The sequence below is a fragment of the Syngnathoides biaculeatus genome, chromosome 21 (assembly GCF_019802595.1).
Source record: "Syngnathoides biaculeatus isolate LvHL_M chromosome 21, ASM1980259v1, whole genome shotgun sequence".
NCBI classification, from domain to species: domain Eukaryota; kingdom Metazoa; phylum Chordata; class Actinopteri; order Syngnathiformes; family Syngnathidae; genus Syngnathoides; species Syngnathoides biaculeatus.
Genome location: NC_084660.1, coordinates 3399034 through 3415230, shown reverse-complemented (window position 1 = coordinate 3415230; position 16197 = coordinate 3399034). Strand labels below are relative to the sequence as shown.

Sequence of the window (16197 nt, the reverse complement as noted above, 5' to 3'; positions counted from 1 at the left end):
GGATAAACAGTTGGCCGCCATCTTGGTACTCCCAAAAGGTGTGGAAGACACCGTTTACAGCTTGGCGTCCCCAAAGTTCGGCATGTAGAATTAAAACTGGTTATGTGAGCTTGACATTTTTTCACTTCTGGTGACATGAAGGATTTTTAATTCGACTTGGTATGCCAAAAAAGGCGAAGTGCAAAGGAAAGACAAAGAACACCGTGACTACCAATATTATATAGGGCCCGATTTCCGTGACATATTATTTTTTCCCAAAATACGCTGTGAAGCACTATCATCATAACATAGCAAAAAAAAAACTAAGCATTTATTTTGTCGTAAAAATATGAAATTTTAAGTCAATCAGATCGATATATTTTTGGAAATAAGGACTCGCAATGGGAAAATACCTTTTTACATACAATGTTCTCTCTGCGACATCCTATTTCAATTTAAACTTGTTCCTTCGCATTTGAAAATCAAATTCAATTTGCAGAGTTCTCCATTATGAAATTCATCCAAAAGTTCACACAAAATGTGTTTTCTTGCTGATCCACTGATGAAGTTTCAGAAAATATTGACATCGCTTTTTCGCCAAAAACCGGCCAGCCTGTAATGGTGAAGCAAAGAGTGAATAGTGAACAACAGCAACCGAAAAAAAAAAAAAAAAAACCATTTGTGGCTGATCTTGATGTTGGCTACCGAATGTATCTCTTCAAAGGCTTCATCACTCAGCGGAACAAAATAATCTTTCAGCATCGGCATATTTGATCGTCCGTCACCTTTCACCTAAGCCTTTGCACAATAGTTAAAACACGGCGTAACAGTAAGTCACGTTGTGTGCGCGCACAATGCAATCTGCTGGAATGCGGTCGGCTGACTTTTCCTAACGTTGCAATGTCAAAAATCAGGAAGATGTGACATTTAAGTGCGCCGTAACAATGGAACTTGAGTCCGAGCGAAATCCTGGGGAAAGCACACAACTGTCTAGAGAATTATGAATCCATTCAAGATGCCGTCTTCTTCCTTGTTCGAGCTCATTCCTTCCCTCCCCATCTGTCACTCCGCACACATCCAAAGAACTGGTCTGGCAGTTCCCGGAGCGAGGGACTTTTTAAGTACAATGTTGATTGATTTCTGCGGTAGCTCACTTCACTCATCTGAAGGTGTGCGAAGAACTGGTCCAGCAACTGCTGGAACGTGGGACTTTTTTGACTGGAGTTGCAATTCCATTCAGCCGTGAAACGCAACGCTCGCTCTTGTCACGGCTTTCCTGAGGCTCACTGGACTAAACATTGGCTAAAAGGCTGAACCCTTCGTGTTTTGTTTTTGAGATCAATGGTCCTACCAACACTGGAAGATGTTAAATGGTGTGTTTCTCTATTCAAGTCTAAGGATGCAAACGCACATTACACACACACACAGTGCTGTCACGGTCCACTTACGCCAGGCCCTCCCCAGAATTAAGGTGTTCACAGCAATTCCGCGGAGCCGCTCAGTCCAGTTTCCAGCAGGCATCATGTGGGGCCGCCTGCTCGTCTTGTCACTATTTGCCTTTGGCTGCCGGGCGTCCGACTTCCTGGGCACGGGGATGACCTACGCCCCTCTCTCCGATTATACGGTATGTACCCTGCGTGTTTTCCTTGACCTCAACCCCGGGAAAAAGGGAAGGGCTGCCAGAGGAACCAGCTTGAGCTGCTTTAAAAAGAACAACACCTGCTCCCAGGTGGCCGTCAGCTACAAGATGAGCTTCCGCAATGAGTGCATATTGACCAATTGGACCTGTCAGCTGGGGGACTGCGGCGCAATTTCTCTCGTCACCATAACAAAGGTCTTTGAAATATTGGGGGGATGTCGTCTTGACGTAGTCACACATCATCACGTTAGCCAGATCTCCAAGTTTGTGCTGCGGTAAGTTGCCCGGCTGCCTCCAGCACCCAGAAATGGGGGAAAAAAAAAAAAAAAAAAAAAAAAAAAACAACCAAACGGCGTTTCGGCGCTTCCAGGCTGGACGGCCTCCGGTGGATCAACGTCACCAACGACGTCACCGAAGCGCTGGCCGTCGCACACGTGGACCTGAGGACGAGGTCCGATACGGGCCGGGCAAACGCATCGCCCCGAACAGCCGTGCTGCCCGTCCTCAGGTGAGACCACCCCCGACAGTGAAACGCGGCGACCGGATGTCACCTCTGAGGCCGTTTGTGTGCGCCTTTCAGAGTCCCCTCCAACTGCCAGAGGTACGTGACGCTGACCACCTTTGACCCCGACGGGGATGTGGTCAAGTGTCGCTATCAAAACGCCACGTCGGTTCTCCAACTCTCACCGGTGAGCGAGCCCCGAAAGCAAAAGGGCCTCTTTTCCCTGCCACTGAACATTGGCAATTTCTCTCCTCCTTTGCAGGACTGCACCATGAGCTTCACTCCCAGAGGCAACGACAGTGACGTTGCGGAGGGCGCGTACGCCATCCAGCTGATCGTGGAGGACTTCCCTCACCAGAACATCACCCTGACTGATGGCAAGGGGATCCAGACGCCCGTCACCGGGAAGGACGCCATCGGCCAGATCCCCGTCCAGTTTGTTCTGATGGGTGAGAACGCTTGCACGTTTGGATGAGACTCGCTGCCCAGTAGTTCCTCAACTTCAGCGCGTCCAACTTTTATTGTGCCAAGGGCAGGTTTCATCTAAGTATTTTGTCATGGACTGCTAAAGAACACAAAAAAGAAAGGATTAAAACTCCCGAACTGCAGCAATTCAAGGAAGCCTAGCGCGTGTTTTGGTGCCATCTTGACGTCATGGGAGACAATGTTGCTTCCAGTATGTCCTCTGAAATCCCTTTTCCCCTTGGCAAAGAAGCACCCCATCCCCACCAGTTGCTTTCATCTTCTGTGTAATCATGTAGTGGATCCTCCGGCGGCTTCCTGCGTGGAGGGAGAGCACCTGCCCGCCTTCAGGCCTCCGACGCCAGCCAATGGAGAACGCGTGCACGGCTCAGTCAACGAGAGCCTCGAGATCCCCATCAATGTGGAAGTCAATCAGTACGTGTTTGATATGGGATACATTTGCAGTAAAACCTAATAGACGCCCGCCCCCCCCCCCCCCAATCAATTTATCCTCACAAGCTTCACGATAAGCTGCGAGCCATCCAGCAGGCTTTGGGCGACAGCGGGGGAAACACTCTGGACTGGTTGCCAGTCAATCATGGGGCCTTCCCTCTCCCTCTTGTGCGGCATGTTTGAAGTAAAAACTTCAATCGATCGATGAGAAACTTTGTCTTTCAGGCAGGCATTGGCGCTGTTCAGTGGGCCGTCCGACATGCAACTGAACGTCAGCGACGGCCACCTGTTCTTGACCTGGAAACCGACTGAGAGAGACTCGGGCCAAAGTCAGCCCGCCTGCTTCGTCATCCAATTGTTTGAAGAGGGACTGACGTACGTGTTTTGAGTCCGTTCGTCGGCTATCACGCACTTAGCGTGCTAAGGTCTCAATATGGCTTCCCCACAGCCCACATCAGTCGGAGATGCGCTGTGTCATTGTGACTGTTGACCCAGGTGAGTGGAACCTCTTGCTGCCAGTCCAAAACTTCTCAAAGTTTTTTTGCTCCGGGGGTCGCTGGACCCCAAATGTGCATAACTGTTCCGGCAAGATCCAGATGTCAGTTGTAGTAGCGCTGCTGTGGATGTCAGTTGTGGAGGACGGAGTAGAGATTAAGAATGATACGACTCTTGACGGTCCCCGTGACAAAGGTGAAAGACAAAAAGTTTACTCCTGTTCTGATCAGTTACAGCTGAAGTGAGAGCAAGGACGTCATTTGGCTCAGGAACCAGAAGTTTCTCGTTCATTTTTCAGCTGTCATCTACTCTGATAATCATCTGCCTTTTGTTCTTTAGAAATGATGGTTGACATTTATGCAATGACACATCACAATCACATACGAGCTTGGCCAAGGTCGGGAGAAGCAATTGGCCAATTCTATTTGTTTTGCGGGCCAGCCACAGTAGAAACGATCCGACAACCGTATGACTGCGCCGCCGTGAAAAATGACTTCTTTGACTTCTTCCGTCTTTAGTTGTGATTGTCGTGACAGCCCGGCTCCTGTCTGGGTTCCCGCTGTCTGTGGACAATTTCCAAGGGGCGGCCTTAACGCAGGTGCGTCATTCCGCGTGAGCCGTGCCGCACGGCGACAGGACAGTTTGAGCACCACTTTTTCGTCCCGCAGCTGAAGAAGGAGCTGGTGGCGCGAGGGCTGCCCGCTGGCATCACGCTGAGAGTGGTGAGCTTCAGGGAGGAGAGCGGAGACGGCGGCTTCTGAGTCCTTCAATTTATGCCAATCCGACGATTAAATCAATCGTACGCTGCCTATAAACCCGCAGTCTTGACCGTGCGTGGGTTTCACGAGGGATGCACCGGTTTATTCCCCCGGACACCAAGCGCTGATATTTGAGGCCTCGCTGATACCAAGTGCCGATTCTTGATAATGCAACTAGGTCTCGTTATTGCTTATTTGAATCAACAATACAAAACAAACCTTTTCTTGTACATGGCATTTGTCACTTCAGTAAAACCAGCAATTTGTCAGAAGAGGCATTTTCATCCGGGACGACATATTGTACATGGCAAAGTAGTATCAATGACGTAACCTTTTTTTCATCTACGAGTTTTGAAATACGGTATCGGTGCATCCTGACTTTTCTCTGCAAAAAAAAGGAGTTATTTTACATGCACAATAAACTACGTAACTATCAGAAAGTGTGTCACTTGCCATGTCCCCCCCCCCCCCACCCCCCACTTTGTTTTTGCTGTAAAAGATGTACGAAACACGTTACAAGGCTAGACTGGACGTGAATTACACAACACTGACATTACTAAACAGGATACCGACTATGGTCCGAGGATACTAAAGGTACCTGTCGACTGTCGGTTGAAAAACTTCGACTACAACCCGCACAATAAAATGCTCCTTCGTCTAGAATCTTTCTTCTGGCAACACATTGATCCACGTCCGAGCCATGAAAATATATATCTCTAAAGTCTCCCTTGCCTGGAATATAAACCATACGTACACTCGTGGCTGACAGCGTGGCGCTCAAGAGCTAGCTAGCCGACTGCATGTCGCAATTGCGCCTGATAGTCGCTGAAGCGAACAGAGGCCCGCGAGTTTGTCTGCCAGAGTGAGGGAACAGTCTCTCCAGCATTTTATCTTCAAACGTGAATTTCTAAACAAAAATCTCTAAATGGACTTCAAAGGGTTTGAAAACATCCAAGGATTTTTGCAGGGCCCGGAGTTCGATGTTTGTGATGAGAAGCAGGCCGATGTCAGGGGAGCGGCAAGTTCCGGTCAAGGCTCGATGAGCTCTGGTGGGACCCGAGGTGTGGAGGGAAGTTGGAAGATTATCTGGAAAATGACGCGGAGGAACAAGCGCCGCTTCAATTGTAAAAAAAAAAAAAAAAAAAAAATCAATGATGGCCTGACAAAACTTCAACGCTGCAGTTAATTGCGCACTGGCAAGCTGCCAGGCCTCGCCTCCGCATTGAGCTCTTAAATTAAGGGGACGTGTCGGTTATCCCCAGGAGAACAAGTCAGACCGCATATAGGTGCTCATGTCAGACGCTCATTAGTGACTCGTCGTTCCAAGTCGTGCGAGTCCCATCCCGTCGTCCGTCATGCGAGGCTGCCTTTTGGTCTTGTCGCTGCTGGCCTGCGGCTGCCAGGCGTTCAACTACTCGGGCACAGCGGTCACCTACCAGCCCCTGAGGGGCTCCAACGACACGGTACGTAGTCCCAGCCTTTCCCGGAGCGCATGTCGTCTTCTGCCTTCTCAATCCCGAGCTTCCCCTCGCAGGCGCTCCTTCGCTACAAGTTAGCCTTTCAAGAGTGCGGCAATATCACCGTGTTGGACTGCCCGCTGGACCTCTGCACGGTGAACGTGGTCTCTGTGAAAAATGTAGACGAGAACGTCGGAGAGTGGTGTCAGCAGGAAGTGACAGCGCACATAAACACAACCAACTCTGAAGACTTCGCGCTGCGGTGAGTCTCGAGAACTAAGCGTCCATCCGCTTTCCTTTCGGGGTCGTCGATTTCTCGCAACCTCGTCGTCAAGGCTCTCCTTGTCCTCTGAACTTTTTTGCCGGAACTACGGATATCAGCAAGTCTTTGCACATCTAAATTTGCGCCCCCAAACTATCTGAATCCGGACTCTCTTGCGTAGCCTCCGAGCTTTCCAGCGTGTGCTGTCGCCTAATGAATATTCTTGCTCCTGCAGCCTGGACGGCCTCCGGTGGGTCAGCGTCAGTAATAACGTCACCGAGGTGCTGGCATTGACGCACCTGGACCCGAGAAACAGGTCCGACACCGGCCGGCCCAACTCGTCCCCCCGGACCACCGTGCTGCCCGTTCTCAGGTGAGCCCACCCCGACACTGACGTGTGGGCACCGTGGCGACCAGCTGCCGCCTCACAGAATGTTTGCCTTCATCCGTAAGGTTCCCCTCCAACTGCTACGGCTACGCAAACCTGCCCACATTTGACCCAGACGGGGACCTCGTCAAGTGTGTCCTGGAAAACGTTGATAGTGTCTCGTCATTTTTAGAAGTCACTAACGTGAGTGACCACGCGCCTCTGTGAATTTAGTTCCCACTCCAGTGCTGACTGTTCCTTTTTTGGCAGGATTGTCACATTGGATTCACTCCCAAGCTGGACAATAACAGCAGCGCGGTGGGCTCGTACGCCGTCCAGCTGACCATGTTGGACGCCGTTCGCAAAGACATCAATCTGACTGACGCCGAGGGGAACCAGTCGCTTCTGAGAAAATTGGAATTCATCGGCTACGTTCCCATCCAGTTTGTCCTGAGAGGTGAGAAAAGTGGAGCAGATGAGGGCCGAAATCCAAACTTGGATACTCCAAAGTTGTTCCCACAAGTCCGCAGAAAATCATCGGCACCTTGTCGGTCCGGCCTTTTGACTCGGATAGGCTCTTCTTTTTTGGGCACAGTAGTTTATTTCCAAACTGCACTTCATCGAGTAGAAGTCAAAAGTATCCAAGTAGTGGTCGCGGAACCAGGATTTGTGCGTCGTTAACATTAACTGTGACACTTTCCTGCCGTTAAACTGTTCAGTCGATCCTCCGGCGCCGTCGTGCGAGCATGGAAAATTCCTGCCCGTACTCCATTATCCCACGCCAGAGAACGGAGATCATCTGTACGCGCACGTCAACAAGACCCTGGAGATTAACATCCACGCGACAGCCACGGATTCAGAGTACGTGTTCGTCTCAACTCATGTAATTCTGCAATTCTGCTGCTCTGACTTGTCACGTTCCAGAGGTGACAAAAATGAGCTGCTGAAACCACTTCCTGGTTGAGTCAGCGGCAATTGCTTTCCTATTTTTCCTGCCATTACTAAAGCACGCATCCGTGCTTGGTACATCCTACACACCAGAGATGCTGATTATTCCATTGCATATTTTAAAATACCGTAACCACAATCGGCACTTTATCCTCTGCGAAGAACAACCAATCGAAAACGCCGAGCATCTGGAGGCGCCGCCGCATCTTTCTGTATAACGTCGACAACCTGGACTTGTTTGTTAGCGTCAAAGAGGTGCTGTTCAGCGGGCCGGCCGGCGTACACAAGGAGGAAGTGGGCGTCGGCCACTTCGTCCTGAAATGGACGCCGACCCAAGACGACGCGGGCCTACGTTATCCCATCTGCTTCGTCGTTCAAGCGTTTAAAGACGGAGAAACGTACGTACGTTTGCTCCTTGTTCTTTGGCAGACGCTCGGCACGCTAACACGTCCATTTGGCTCTCCGGCAGCGAATTTCACTCACCGATGCGCTGCGTGACGGCGGCGGTCAACTTCAGTGAGTGGCGTCTCTTTCGTCAGCGATTTGACAACATCGCCATTTGGCAGTGGCGGGCCGTGCTTTTGGTACACGGAGCATCGGCAGGGAGGAAGATTGCCAGAAAATTGCACTTTTTGCAGTTTGACCCCCTCCCCTCGGGGTCATTTCGCCGAAACTAAATTTGGCATTAATACATAATACCGAATAATTGGCGTGAGGGCTTCCGAACGGCCCGCCGCTGCCACTTTACTCCATCCGCCGGAGCAAAAGCCGAGTGAGTGACTTTTGTCTTTAGATGTTTTCGCCCTGGACGCCAGGCTCCTGATCAGAACCGACAATACCTATTTGGACCTCAAACAAATAGCCTTACCTGAGGTACGCAGTCAACACTTTGGAAACGTAACACGCGGACGCAGGCAGACGCAGTCTGAGTGGTGCTTTTTGTCTCCCCCCCCCCCCCAGCTGAAGGAGCTGCTGGTGGCACGGGGGCTGCCGCCTCACATCACGCTGAGACTGACGTCCTTCACCGAGAGGATCGTAGAAACGAGGAAAGACGGCGCCGGGACACCGTTGACACCCTGACGCATCAATGACAACAGATTTGCACCTCTCGACAGAATCAACAAAAACACCCTTTCCGGTTCGACGTTAACGAGCAATGTCATCCTTACCTCTTGTCTTCTCACGTCAGGTCTCAACAGATACATTGAAACAAAATGTAAATATTCGTCTTACTCACCGGAGGTGCAGATGAGTTGATTGCTACAGACGTGTTTTGCTAGTCAAAGTTTTGCTCTGATTGACCCGTGAGTGGACCATTTCAGAGGAGAGCTGTAGACATTTTTCCGAAAAAGCCGTCAAAAACAAACTGTGACATGTCTTGCTTTTTTTTTTTTTTTTTTTTTAATCTACCTAATGTGATTTTGCATTTTAACCACATTAAGCACTTTTTAAGTCCTCGCTGCACTGTGTGCTTGGAAATAACATTTCCAGCTTCCAATCTGCTAACCCAGAAAACAGGCTAGCGGATTTCCCGTCTGTGCCGGACTAACGAAGAAGACTATGATGATATGAAGTTGTGTATGTAACCCAACTTGCAAACAAAATGTTTTCCTTGTGGCTAATGTCTTTTTGGACAAAGGTCCTTTATACAAACTTGATATATGTGAATGCAAACGAAGCAGAGACATGAATAAATGACTACGGAACGATCGCCGTGTCCGGACTCTGCGGAAGTAAAGATGCGCCTCAACCGGACTGACTCGTCCTGCGGTTAGGCCTGACGGTGCCACCTGTTGCCTTGACAGGGACTCATTTGACAAAACTGCCATTATGTGCATTCCTGTTTTCTTATGTTGTTGTAATTTTGCAATTTACTAATACGTGGTCATTAAAATGATTACGCCGATAAAATTTGAGTGATTTGCATTGATGCTGCACAAAGCGCCCGAAATTGGAATGCTTAACAAATGATAGCAGAAATAAGGCAAAAGAATTGGACGTAAACTTTGAGGGAAAGCGGCACCACCCCTCGAGGATAAGTTGAAGACACGAAAGGAAAGTTGCAGCTTTGACATCTTTATTGAATAAAGTGCATCAAACCTAGAGTGGAAGTTAATATCCTCCGTAGGTGCCAGGTTGGCTTCCACGTCTCCTCCGGTAGCCCCGTCGCCCGCCGTAGTGTCTCCTCGGCGCCGCCGTCAAACGGGACGACTCGTCGCCCTCGTCGGTGTTGCACCCCACTGATGGGCGATGGGGCGGCGGCGTGTGCCCTCCTGCAGGGATGCGAGCCAAAGGAACTGCTCTTCCCTTTGCGCAAAAAAAACAAAACGGGCACAACTATTGCACTTTAACTTAATTGAAATACACATTCCAGTGAAAAAGGAAACAGCTTTAAAGTCATTTTTTTAACCGTCACAACTACTGTATTTTAAGGTCGGTCGTTAGGGTGGTACTTGGCGAGCAGAGTCAAAGAGTGTGGGGCTGCCCCCGAAAGGAGGTGTGACAAGGAAATACGCTACCGGTCTTTGGTTGATGTCGAGCGGTGGGATCACGGCCACGGCCTCGTCCCCTGAGGACACACAAAAGCCTCGTAAATGACGTGTGCTTCCACTCGGGTAAACTTTTGGGGATTGGGCTGGTCGAAGCTCAAAATGCACGATAACCTTGATAGCTCAACCTCTTTATACCTGGAAATGAAGAAGGCCTCACGAGGGCTTTTGTGCATTTCCACTTCCTCCTGACAACTGAAATCATCGTATGATTATTTTCCATTTGGTTTTCAGTTTAGCTTGACAGTAAACGTCAACCCAGAGGAAATAAATAGCCTGAAAGCTCATTTTTGCAGAATTGTTCCTCATCTACCAAATTGTTTCTTGTTAGAAACTGACAAAAATGTCAGTTCTGTGGCATCTCATCATCTCCAATTACTTGTGAGTGTTGTCAAATGTGATTTTACCCATTTTGGACGCAAGCGGCGAGTTGATGGGGAAAGCTTGCAGAGAGCCTCTGTGGTGCACGTCGACGTTGGGCTCCCAGGGGTGCGACGGCAAGACGGCGGCCGGCGGATTCCGCCCGGCGGGTCCTGCTGCCGGATGCTGTTGCCATGGACACGCGCAGTACGCCGGATCGTGGGGTGCGGGCCACGCGTCGGCGGAGTCACTGGATTGCGTGGGAGAACACGTGGGCCGAGGGGGGCCGTCGGGAGGCCGGTGGCTCGGGACCGGCGAGAGGATGTGGGGGTGCATGATGTGGGCCTGCTGGAGGGGCAGCAGGTACATGTAGGGCATGTACAAGGGCCAGTTGTATGCCTGAAGGACACAAACCCAAACAAAGCCCTGTTTGAATTCACAAAGTGCTCAAAGACTTTTTTTTTTTTTTTTTTTTTTTTTTTGGGCTGACATTTGTGCCTATTTGGCATTTTTCTGGTCAGATCAAAGCAAGAAAAATATCACTTTGGCGCCATCTGGTGGAGGCATGGTCTCATTGTGAGGTTTTGTTCAATTTGGGGTTTTTTTCCCCCCCATTTGCATCAGAGTTGTGCACTTTTGTGCGGGGGTCTTTTAACGGACCTCACGTGCAGAGAAAATTGATAGCACAGGTACGCGGCAATAGAGTTAAAATCATTTTCTTGGGTGCTTTAAATCAAAACCTCACAACAAAACACGCACACACACACAAATATTTTCAGATTCGGGAGCCACCCCGCCCGCCCCCCCAATTTGTTTACCTTCACACCCAAGTTGAAGAAAAACCTCAGAATGTTTACATCTGTAGAAGGACATTCGTCAGTCAGAAGATCAAATGGGTTGACGTGATGTTTTGAAACCCTGTTTGACCTTCCTCACCTCGGGGGAGGTCTTCTCCCGACTTGCAGAGAGAGAAGTCTGGAGGCGGGAGCACGTTGCCACTCTCTCCCAGGGGGAAGCCAGGGTAGAGGGGGTCCTGGGCGAGGTGGCGCACGGGGACGCCTCCGGGGAGAGTCGGGAGGTATCCGAGGGGGACGGGAGCGGCGCCCGACGGCTGGGGGATATCGGAGGAGGAAACGGGCAAGGGCCGCTGTGCAGATTCATTCTCACTGGGATTCTGGGGCGTTGTGCGGATGAAGGGTGAAGGGGCCGTCCATGACTGGTTCTGGCCGCGAGGGGGATCGGTCGCATCGGCCGGCTGAGCTTTCAATTCTTCGGCGGCCTCCTGGCCCGTTGGCGCGCTCCCCGCCTCTCCAGCGTCTGGACTTTGAGCTGAAAAGATGCCAGATTAGTCGGTCTTATTGCACAGTCAGGGGTGTCGGCCTAGGCCAATTTCGGGAACGATGCGCCGTGTCTTACTTGGCCCGGGAACTGAAAGTCCGAGGGCCTCGGGGAGTCGCGAAAGAGGCTGCGCCGGCGATGAAGACGAGGATCTCGGGTCCGCCGGAGGACTGGGCGAGGACAAGCTGCGGGCGGCGGCGGCCGCGGCCCCAGGGGACGGCGCGATCGGCGATATGAATGTGGGAGCCGGGCCGGTATTTGAGGATAGGGCAGCGGCGTCGGTGGAAGGAGGAGACGAGGGACACGCGGCAGTATGTTGAAGAGGTCCAGTGAGGCTCTTCTGTTCTCCTGCAGCATCTTCATTTGGACACGACCTCTGAAGACGACAGATTTCATTCAGCCAGGAGGGAAATAAAAAAAAAAAAAAAAAAAAAAAAAAAAAAACAACAAATTTTCTAACCCCAAGTGGCGGGAAGCTGTGCTCATCCTTAAGCTGGAACTCCTCCACAGACAGGTCAAAAGAGGCAGTCTCACGTGCGCTCTTCCTGAAGACCAACGCTAACTTGGAACCTCGCGGTGAGCCAAGGAAGGAGGATCATCTCGTCACGTACCTGGAACGTCTCAGCTCTCCTTGCGGCGGCCGTGACTTCTGCTGGTGCCCACCGGCGCTTGGGGCTCTGGGACCAGAGAAGGACTTTGGTGCGGACTCTGGAAGACCAAAAACACATGGCCAAGCCTTGACACGGACAACGCGGATGGAAGCAAAGTACAATTTACAGTACACATTGTGAGCAGCGAAGACGAATGAAGCTACACGAGAATTTAGTCAACCCGAATGCAGGCGACAACGCACTTTTTCCCCCCCAAAACCAGTTTCAGGAAAAACAGGCTAGTTTTTTTTGCAACAAATATAGGACTTGGGAATGTACATAGATTATTGGACTAAAGAACAGACTGGATTGTGTGTGGCTGCATATTGTCAGCGTTTCAGCTAGAAAAAGCCCAGCCCAACCCACCGCGGAACGCACCAAAATACCTCGCTGTCCGCTGGAAATTCTCCTCTCCCGACGGAGGACGGCGCTCCAACTCGAGCCGTCCGACGTCGCCGGTCGCAGGCTCCACAGGGGAACGAGTCTGCAAACAGACGGCAAAGTCCGCTACGCAGCAATTCGTGTCACGGAGTGTGATTTACACGCGTTGACACGCCGACATTAGAACTAGTGATGATCAGCTGATCAATTTAAATTGCATAATGGGGATCATTAAAAATTCAGTTACTCACATTTAACAGATTGCAAGTTTAGACCCCGAAAGGGACAAGCCGAAAGAAACACACAGTTTGTTCCACAATTAGGCTCAGAATTCAAAACACTACTCAGTCGATTGAACGGAAACTGCACTGCCACAAATCGGTTTGAGCCTCCGAAAAACACCCCAAAATTTTGTCAGGGCACATCAAAATCTTATGAAAATGCAGAAATAACAAATGGAATATGAAGCATTACACAATGCGCATCATTCATTCATTGACAGCAGGTCCTCGTGCACAGCTCGGCCACGAGGGGGCAGTACAACAACAATTCAACCACAAAAAAAAAAAAAAAAATAAGATTTTCGAAACTCGGTAACAGTCCTTTCGACATAGAGGATAAAATACTGAAGCAAATGTTTGATTGTTGTCGACAAGACGTTTCACTGTTTTGGGTTTGGGTGTTCACTAAACTTCAAGTGGGCATATCAAATAAAAAAAATTAAAATAACTTGTTCAAGCCTCTTTCTCCGAGAATTGTTCTTCGTCTGCCAAAATGCCACTCGTACCTCAGCACACTGCAATATGTCGATTCGCATGTGTGCGCGTAACTCACATTGTGCCTTCTTCGTCCGTGTAAACCGTCACCGGGCCGCCAGACGGCGAGATCTCCTCGATGGTGCCGTCGTAGCTCTGCTCACTTCCATCCAGGCGCACCTGCAGACATTTAGCAGCAATACATTTGAACATACGCTAAAAATAAACAAGTCAGAGGTTGCAAAAGTATTTGCCAGACCTGACAGCGCTGGCCTACAGTGTACTGCAACCCGGCAGCCATGCAGTAATCGCGCTTTTGTTGCGCTAAAAGACAATGACAATTTCTTAGTGTGCGCGTGTAAACACGGAATGCGACGTGTCCACCCGCCTCACCTTTCTTGGCCTTTTGCCACGTGTCGTAGGCAACATTTCGATACAGACTGGCACTCAATGAACGGCGCACACTTTCCGGCAGCAGGGCCCCCTGGACATCACGCAAAGTCAGGGCGCACAAAAAGGGGAAACGCGTTTCACCCCAAAGACCACCATTCCTATTTTTTTTTCCCCGCAAGTAACGAGTCTGCGAGCGAGAGATACCCTTGAGCGGCTGTTCTCGCCCCTGAAGTCGTTTCCCGCGTCCGGGTCCGACTCGTCGCCGCTGGCGCACGCCGCCATGTTGTCGTCGCTCAGCCGCTCGCAGGCTCGGCCGCTCCCTCGACAGGACGCCAGAGCGCGCCGGCTCACCCGGAAGACGTCGGCGTACAGCAGCTCGTACAGCACGGCTGCGGCGCAAACAGAGGCCAAACCCGTTAACGTGTACTTGTCGTACCCGTGTACCTGCAAAAACGTCACGCAGCACGGGCGGCATGCTACTAGCCGAACGGTCGTTCTACTCGTGCGCCGAATCATCTCACTGGTATAAACAGAGAACCCTCGTACACAAACTTTAAGCTGAACCGCATTGGAATCAACTCCGACTGCTTTCCATAGAACACGGACGAGAGCGTAAATGAGACTCACACTGGCAGAGCGCAGCGTTCTTTATCCGGCTGACGGGATAAACGCAGTCGTAGTGATTCCCGTGCAGAAAAGACAACTGGACCTGAGGTGGTGGGGAGCCGGTCAAGTTCAACATACTGACCCTCCAGCAGAATAGACAGGACGGATAAATCGGGCCTGGATGTTGCGGCCGGTACCTTCTCCTTGAACTTGTTGCCTGTGATGTCCACTGGAGGTCTTCCTGGCTCTTGGAAGATCACAAAGTCCCTCCTACACACAAATGATTTCGGTTTTAACCAGCTGAAAGAACGGGCAGCCACACGGTCGTCTTCTTACTTGTACATGATGGCCAGTGCGTTCATCTCCACCTCGCCTGCCCACTGCTGCAAAGACAAAACAAAACAGAAGGTCGGCATCAGCAGCCACAGAGACCAAAAAGCCTTCAATGTCACTCACCTGCGGGTCATGGAGCCGCTCCAGGTACGCTTCAAAATCCCCTTCAATAAACTACACACACACACGCACATACACAAAGTTTTAGCAGCAACATGACCAGCTCACAGTTCCAAGTCGATTATTATTAAGTATGTGCTGAAGTTTGACAAGACCCATCGCTGAAACAACATTTCGGAGGTGTTTGGTGACAGCGCCGGTTTGGCAAAAAAGCCAATAGACTTTCTTGTCACCTACCTTGCTCGGACCAGAAGGGACACACAAACAATGTGACACCGCAGAGAAAATGATGTTTAAAACGATATGGGGGACATCGCGGTTGCTTTCGGAAAGCTCGTTTGTAGTGTGTGCGTCAGTTTGGAGGGTGCACAAACCTCCGCGCATACTCAAGTTACTCTTCAAGTGAATGTTATCAAACAGGAAAACAAGGCTGCCCCTGACTAATAATCAACAAAATTGTGAACTCACCGCCGCGTAGCTCTCTCTGTGCTGCCTCAGGAAGCGAACACACTGGGCCCGGACTTCTTTGTGAAGGTTTTGGCTGAGATGAACCTGCAACGAGAGGATGAAGGAGAAGCTCGGAGTGTGATGAGGAGAAAAAATAAAAAAATAAAATTAAAAAAAAAAACAGCCAGGCATCTTCTATGTGTTGAAACAAAAACGTTTAGCTCAGATAAATTGCGGTCATGAACAAAGTGTGTGAAATACGATGGTGTGTCAGAAAATTTCCTTGACTTTAATTCTAGAAAGTCCACATTAAAAAAAAAAAAAAAAAAAGTTGCACTTCATGGAGCAATTGATCAACTTTGAACGTGATCTGGGAATAGCCCAAAAGTCACCAAACCGGAGTGAGCGAGATTCTTTTGAATCTGATAAGTTTTTCTTCCACTTTAGGACTCATAACAATGGCCAATTATTCTATTTTTTGTGCGTGGAATTGTTTTGTTCTGCGAACCTTTCGACCTTGTGCGAGAAAGACGCTGAGCTCGCTCGAGTTTGCCGAAATTCGTCACTTGTCTTTTACCTGTTCGGCCACGGCACGAAACAAGCACGACCCGTCCTTGGCGACGCGTTTCCGATGCAGTCCGACCGAAGCCAAGTAGTCGTCCATGAGCTTCTCCTCCTCCTCCTCCTCCTCCTCCTCCTCCTCGGCCGCTCGCAAGTGTCTGCCCCGATTCATGCTAGTTGACGCTAGCGCTTTTAGCAACTTGAAAGGTAGAAAAGACAGCACTCGCCATCGACCACGACCAGCACAGCACAGCCGTAAAGTGACGCGCGGGTATGACGGCGTACACTTCTGCCTTCCTGGAAGCCCTCACCCCCCCCCCTCGGCACCCCTCCCGCTTCCTCGTAAGAAGGTCGCCGACGAAAGTGAAAGTAAACTTTTCGA

At 50.3% G+C, this 16197-nt stretch overlaps 2 protein-coding genes across 8 annotated transcripts; one reads left to right on the top strand and one right to left on the bottom strand.

Moving 5' to 3' along the window:
• Window positions 1-169: 169 nt before the first annotated feature.
• Window positions 170-8311, top strand: LOC133494804 (uncharacterized). 6 transcript variants are annotated; one of them, XM_061808967.1, is made up of 10 exons: window positions 170-1893; window positions 1989-2126; window positions 2199-2569; window positions 2882-3017; window positions 3261-3410; window positions 3484-3530; window positions 4049-4128; window positions 4199-5751; window positions 5823-8195; window positions 8283-8305. In XM_061808967.1, exons 1-8 carry the CDS (start codon window positions 1343-1345, stop codon window positions 4289-4291), a joined length of 1566 nt encoding a protein of 521 aa, XP_061664951.1. In that variant the 5' UTR covers window positions 170-1342; the 3' UTR covers window positions 4292-5751; window positions 5823-8195; window positions 8283-8305. The 6 variants fall into 6 exon arrangements, with proteins under 6 accessions (XP_061664951.1, XP_061664953.1, XP_061664952.1 ...); XM_061808969.1 differs by having other exon boundaries at window positions 170-1603; window positions 1709-1893; window positions 3484-5751; window positions 8283-8311; XM_061808968.1 differs by having other exon boundaries at window positions 2199-2307; window positions 2383-2569; window positions 3484-5751; window positions 8283-8310.
• A 393-nt stretch (window positions 8312-8704) lies between these two features.
• On the bottom strand, window positions 8705-16163 carry otud4 (OTU deubiquitinase 4). 2 transcript variants are annotated; one of them, XM_061808960.1, is made up of 20 exons: window positions 15832-16163; window positions 15276-15359; window positions 14811-14861; window positions 14691-14737; window positions 14552-14624; window positions 14376-14457; window positions 13953-14137; window positions 13749-13839; window positions 13615-13679; window positions 13435-13535; window positions 12606-12703; window positions 12181-12277; window positions 12030-12114; window positions 11648-11945; window positions 11168-11560; window positions 11050-11090; window positions 10279-10630; window positions 10010-10066; window positions 9842-9891; window positions 8705-9629 (listed from the first exon to the last, which is right to left on the bottom strand). In XM_061808960.1, exons 1-20 carry the CDS (start codon window positions 15985-15987, stop codon window positions 9435-9437), a joined length of 2601 nt encoding a protein of 866 aa, XP_061664944.1. In that variant the 5' UTR covers window positions 15988-16163; the 3' UTR covers window positions 8705-9434. The 2 variants fall into 2 exon arrangements, with proteins under 2 accessions (XP_061664944.1, XP_061664945.1); XM_061808961.1 differs by lacking the exon at window positions 10010-10066.
• Window positions 16164-16197: the final 34 nt, after the last annotated feature.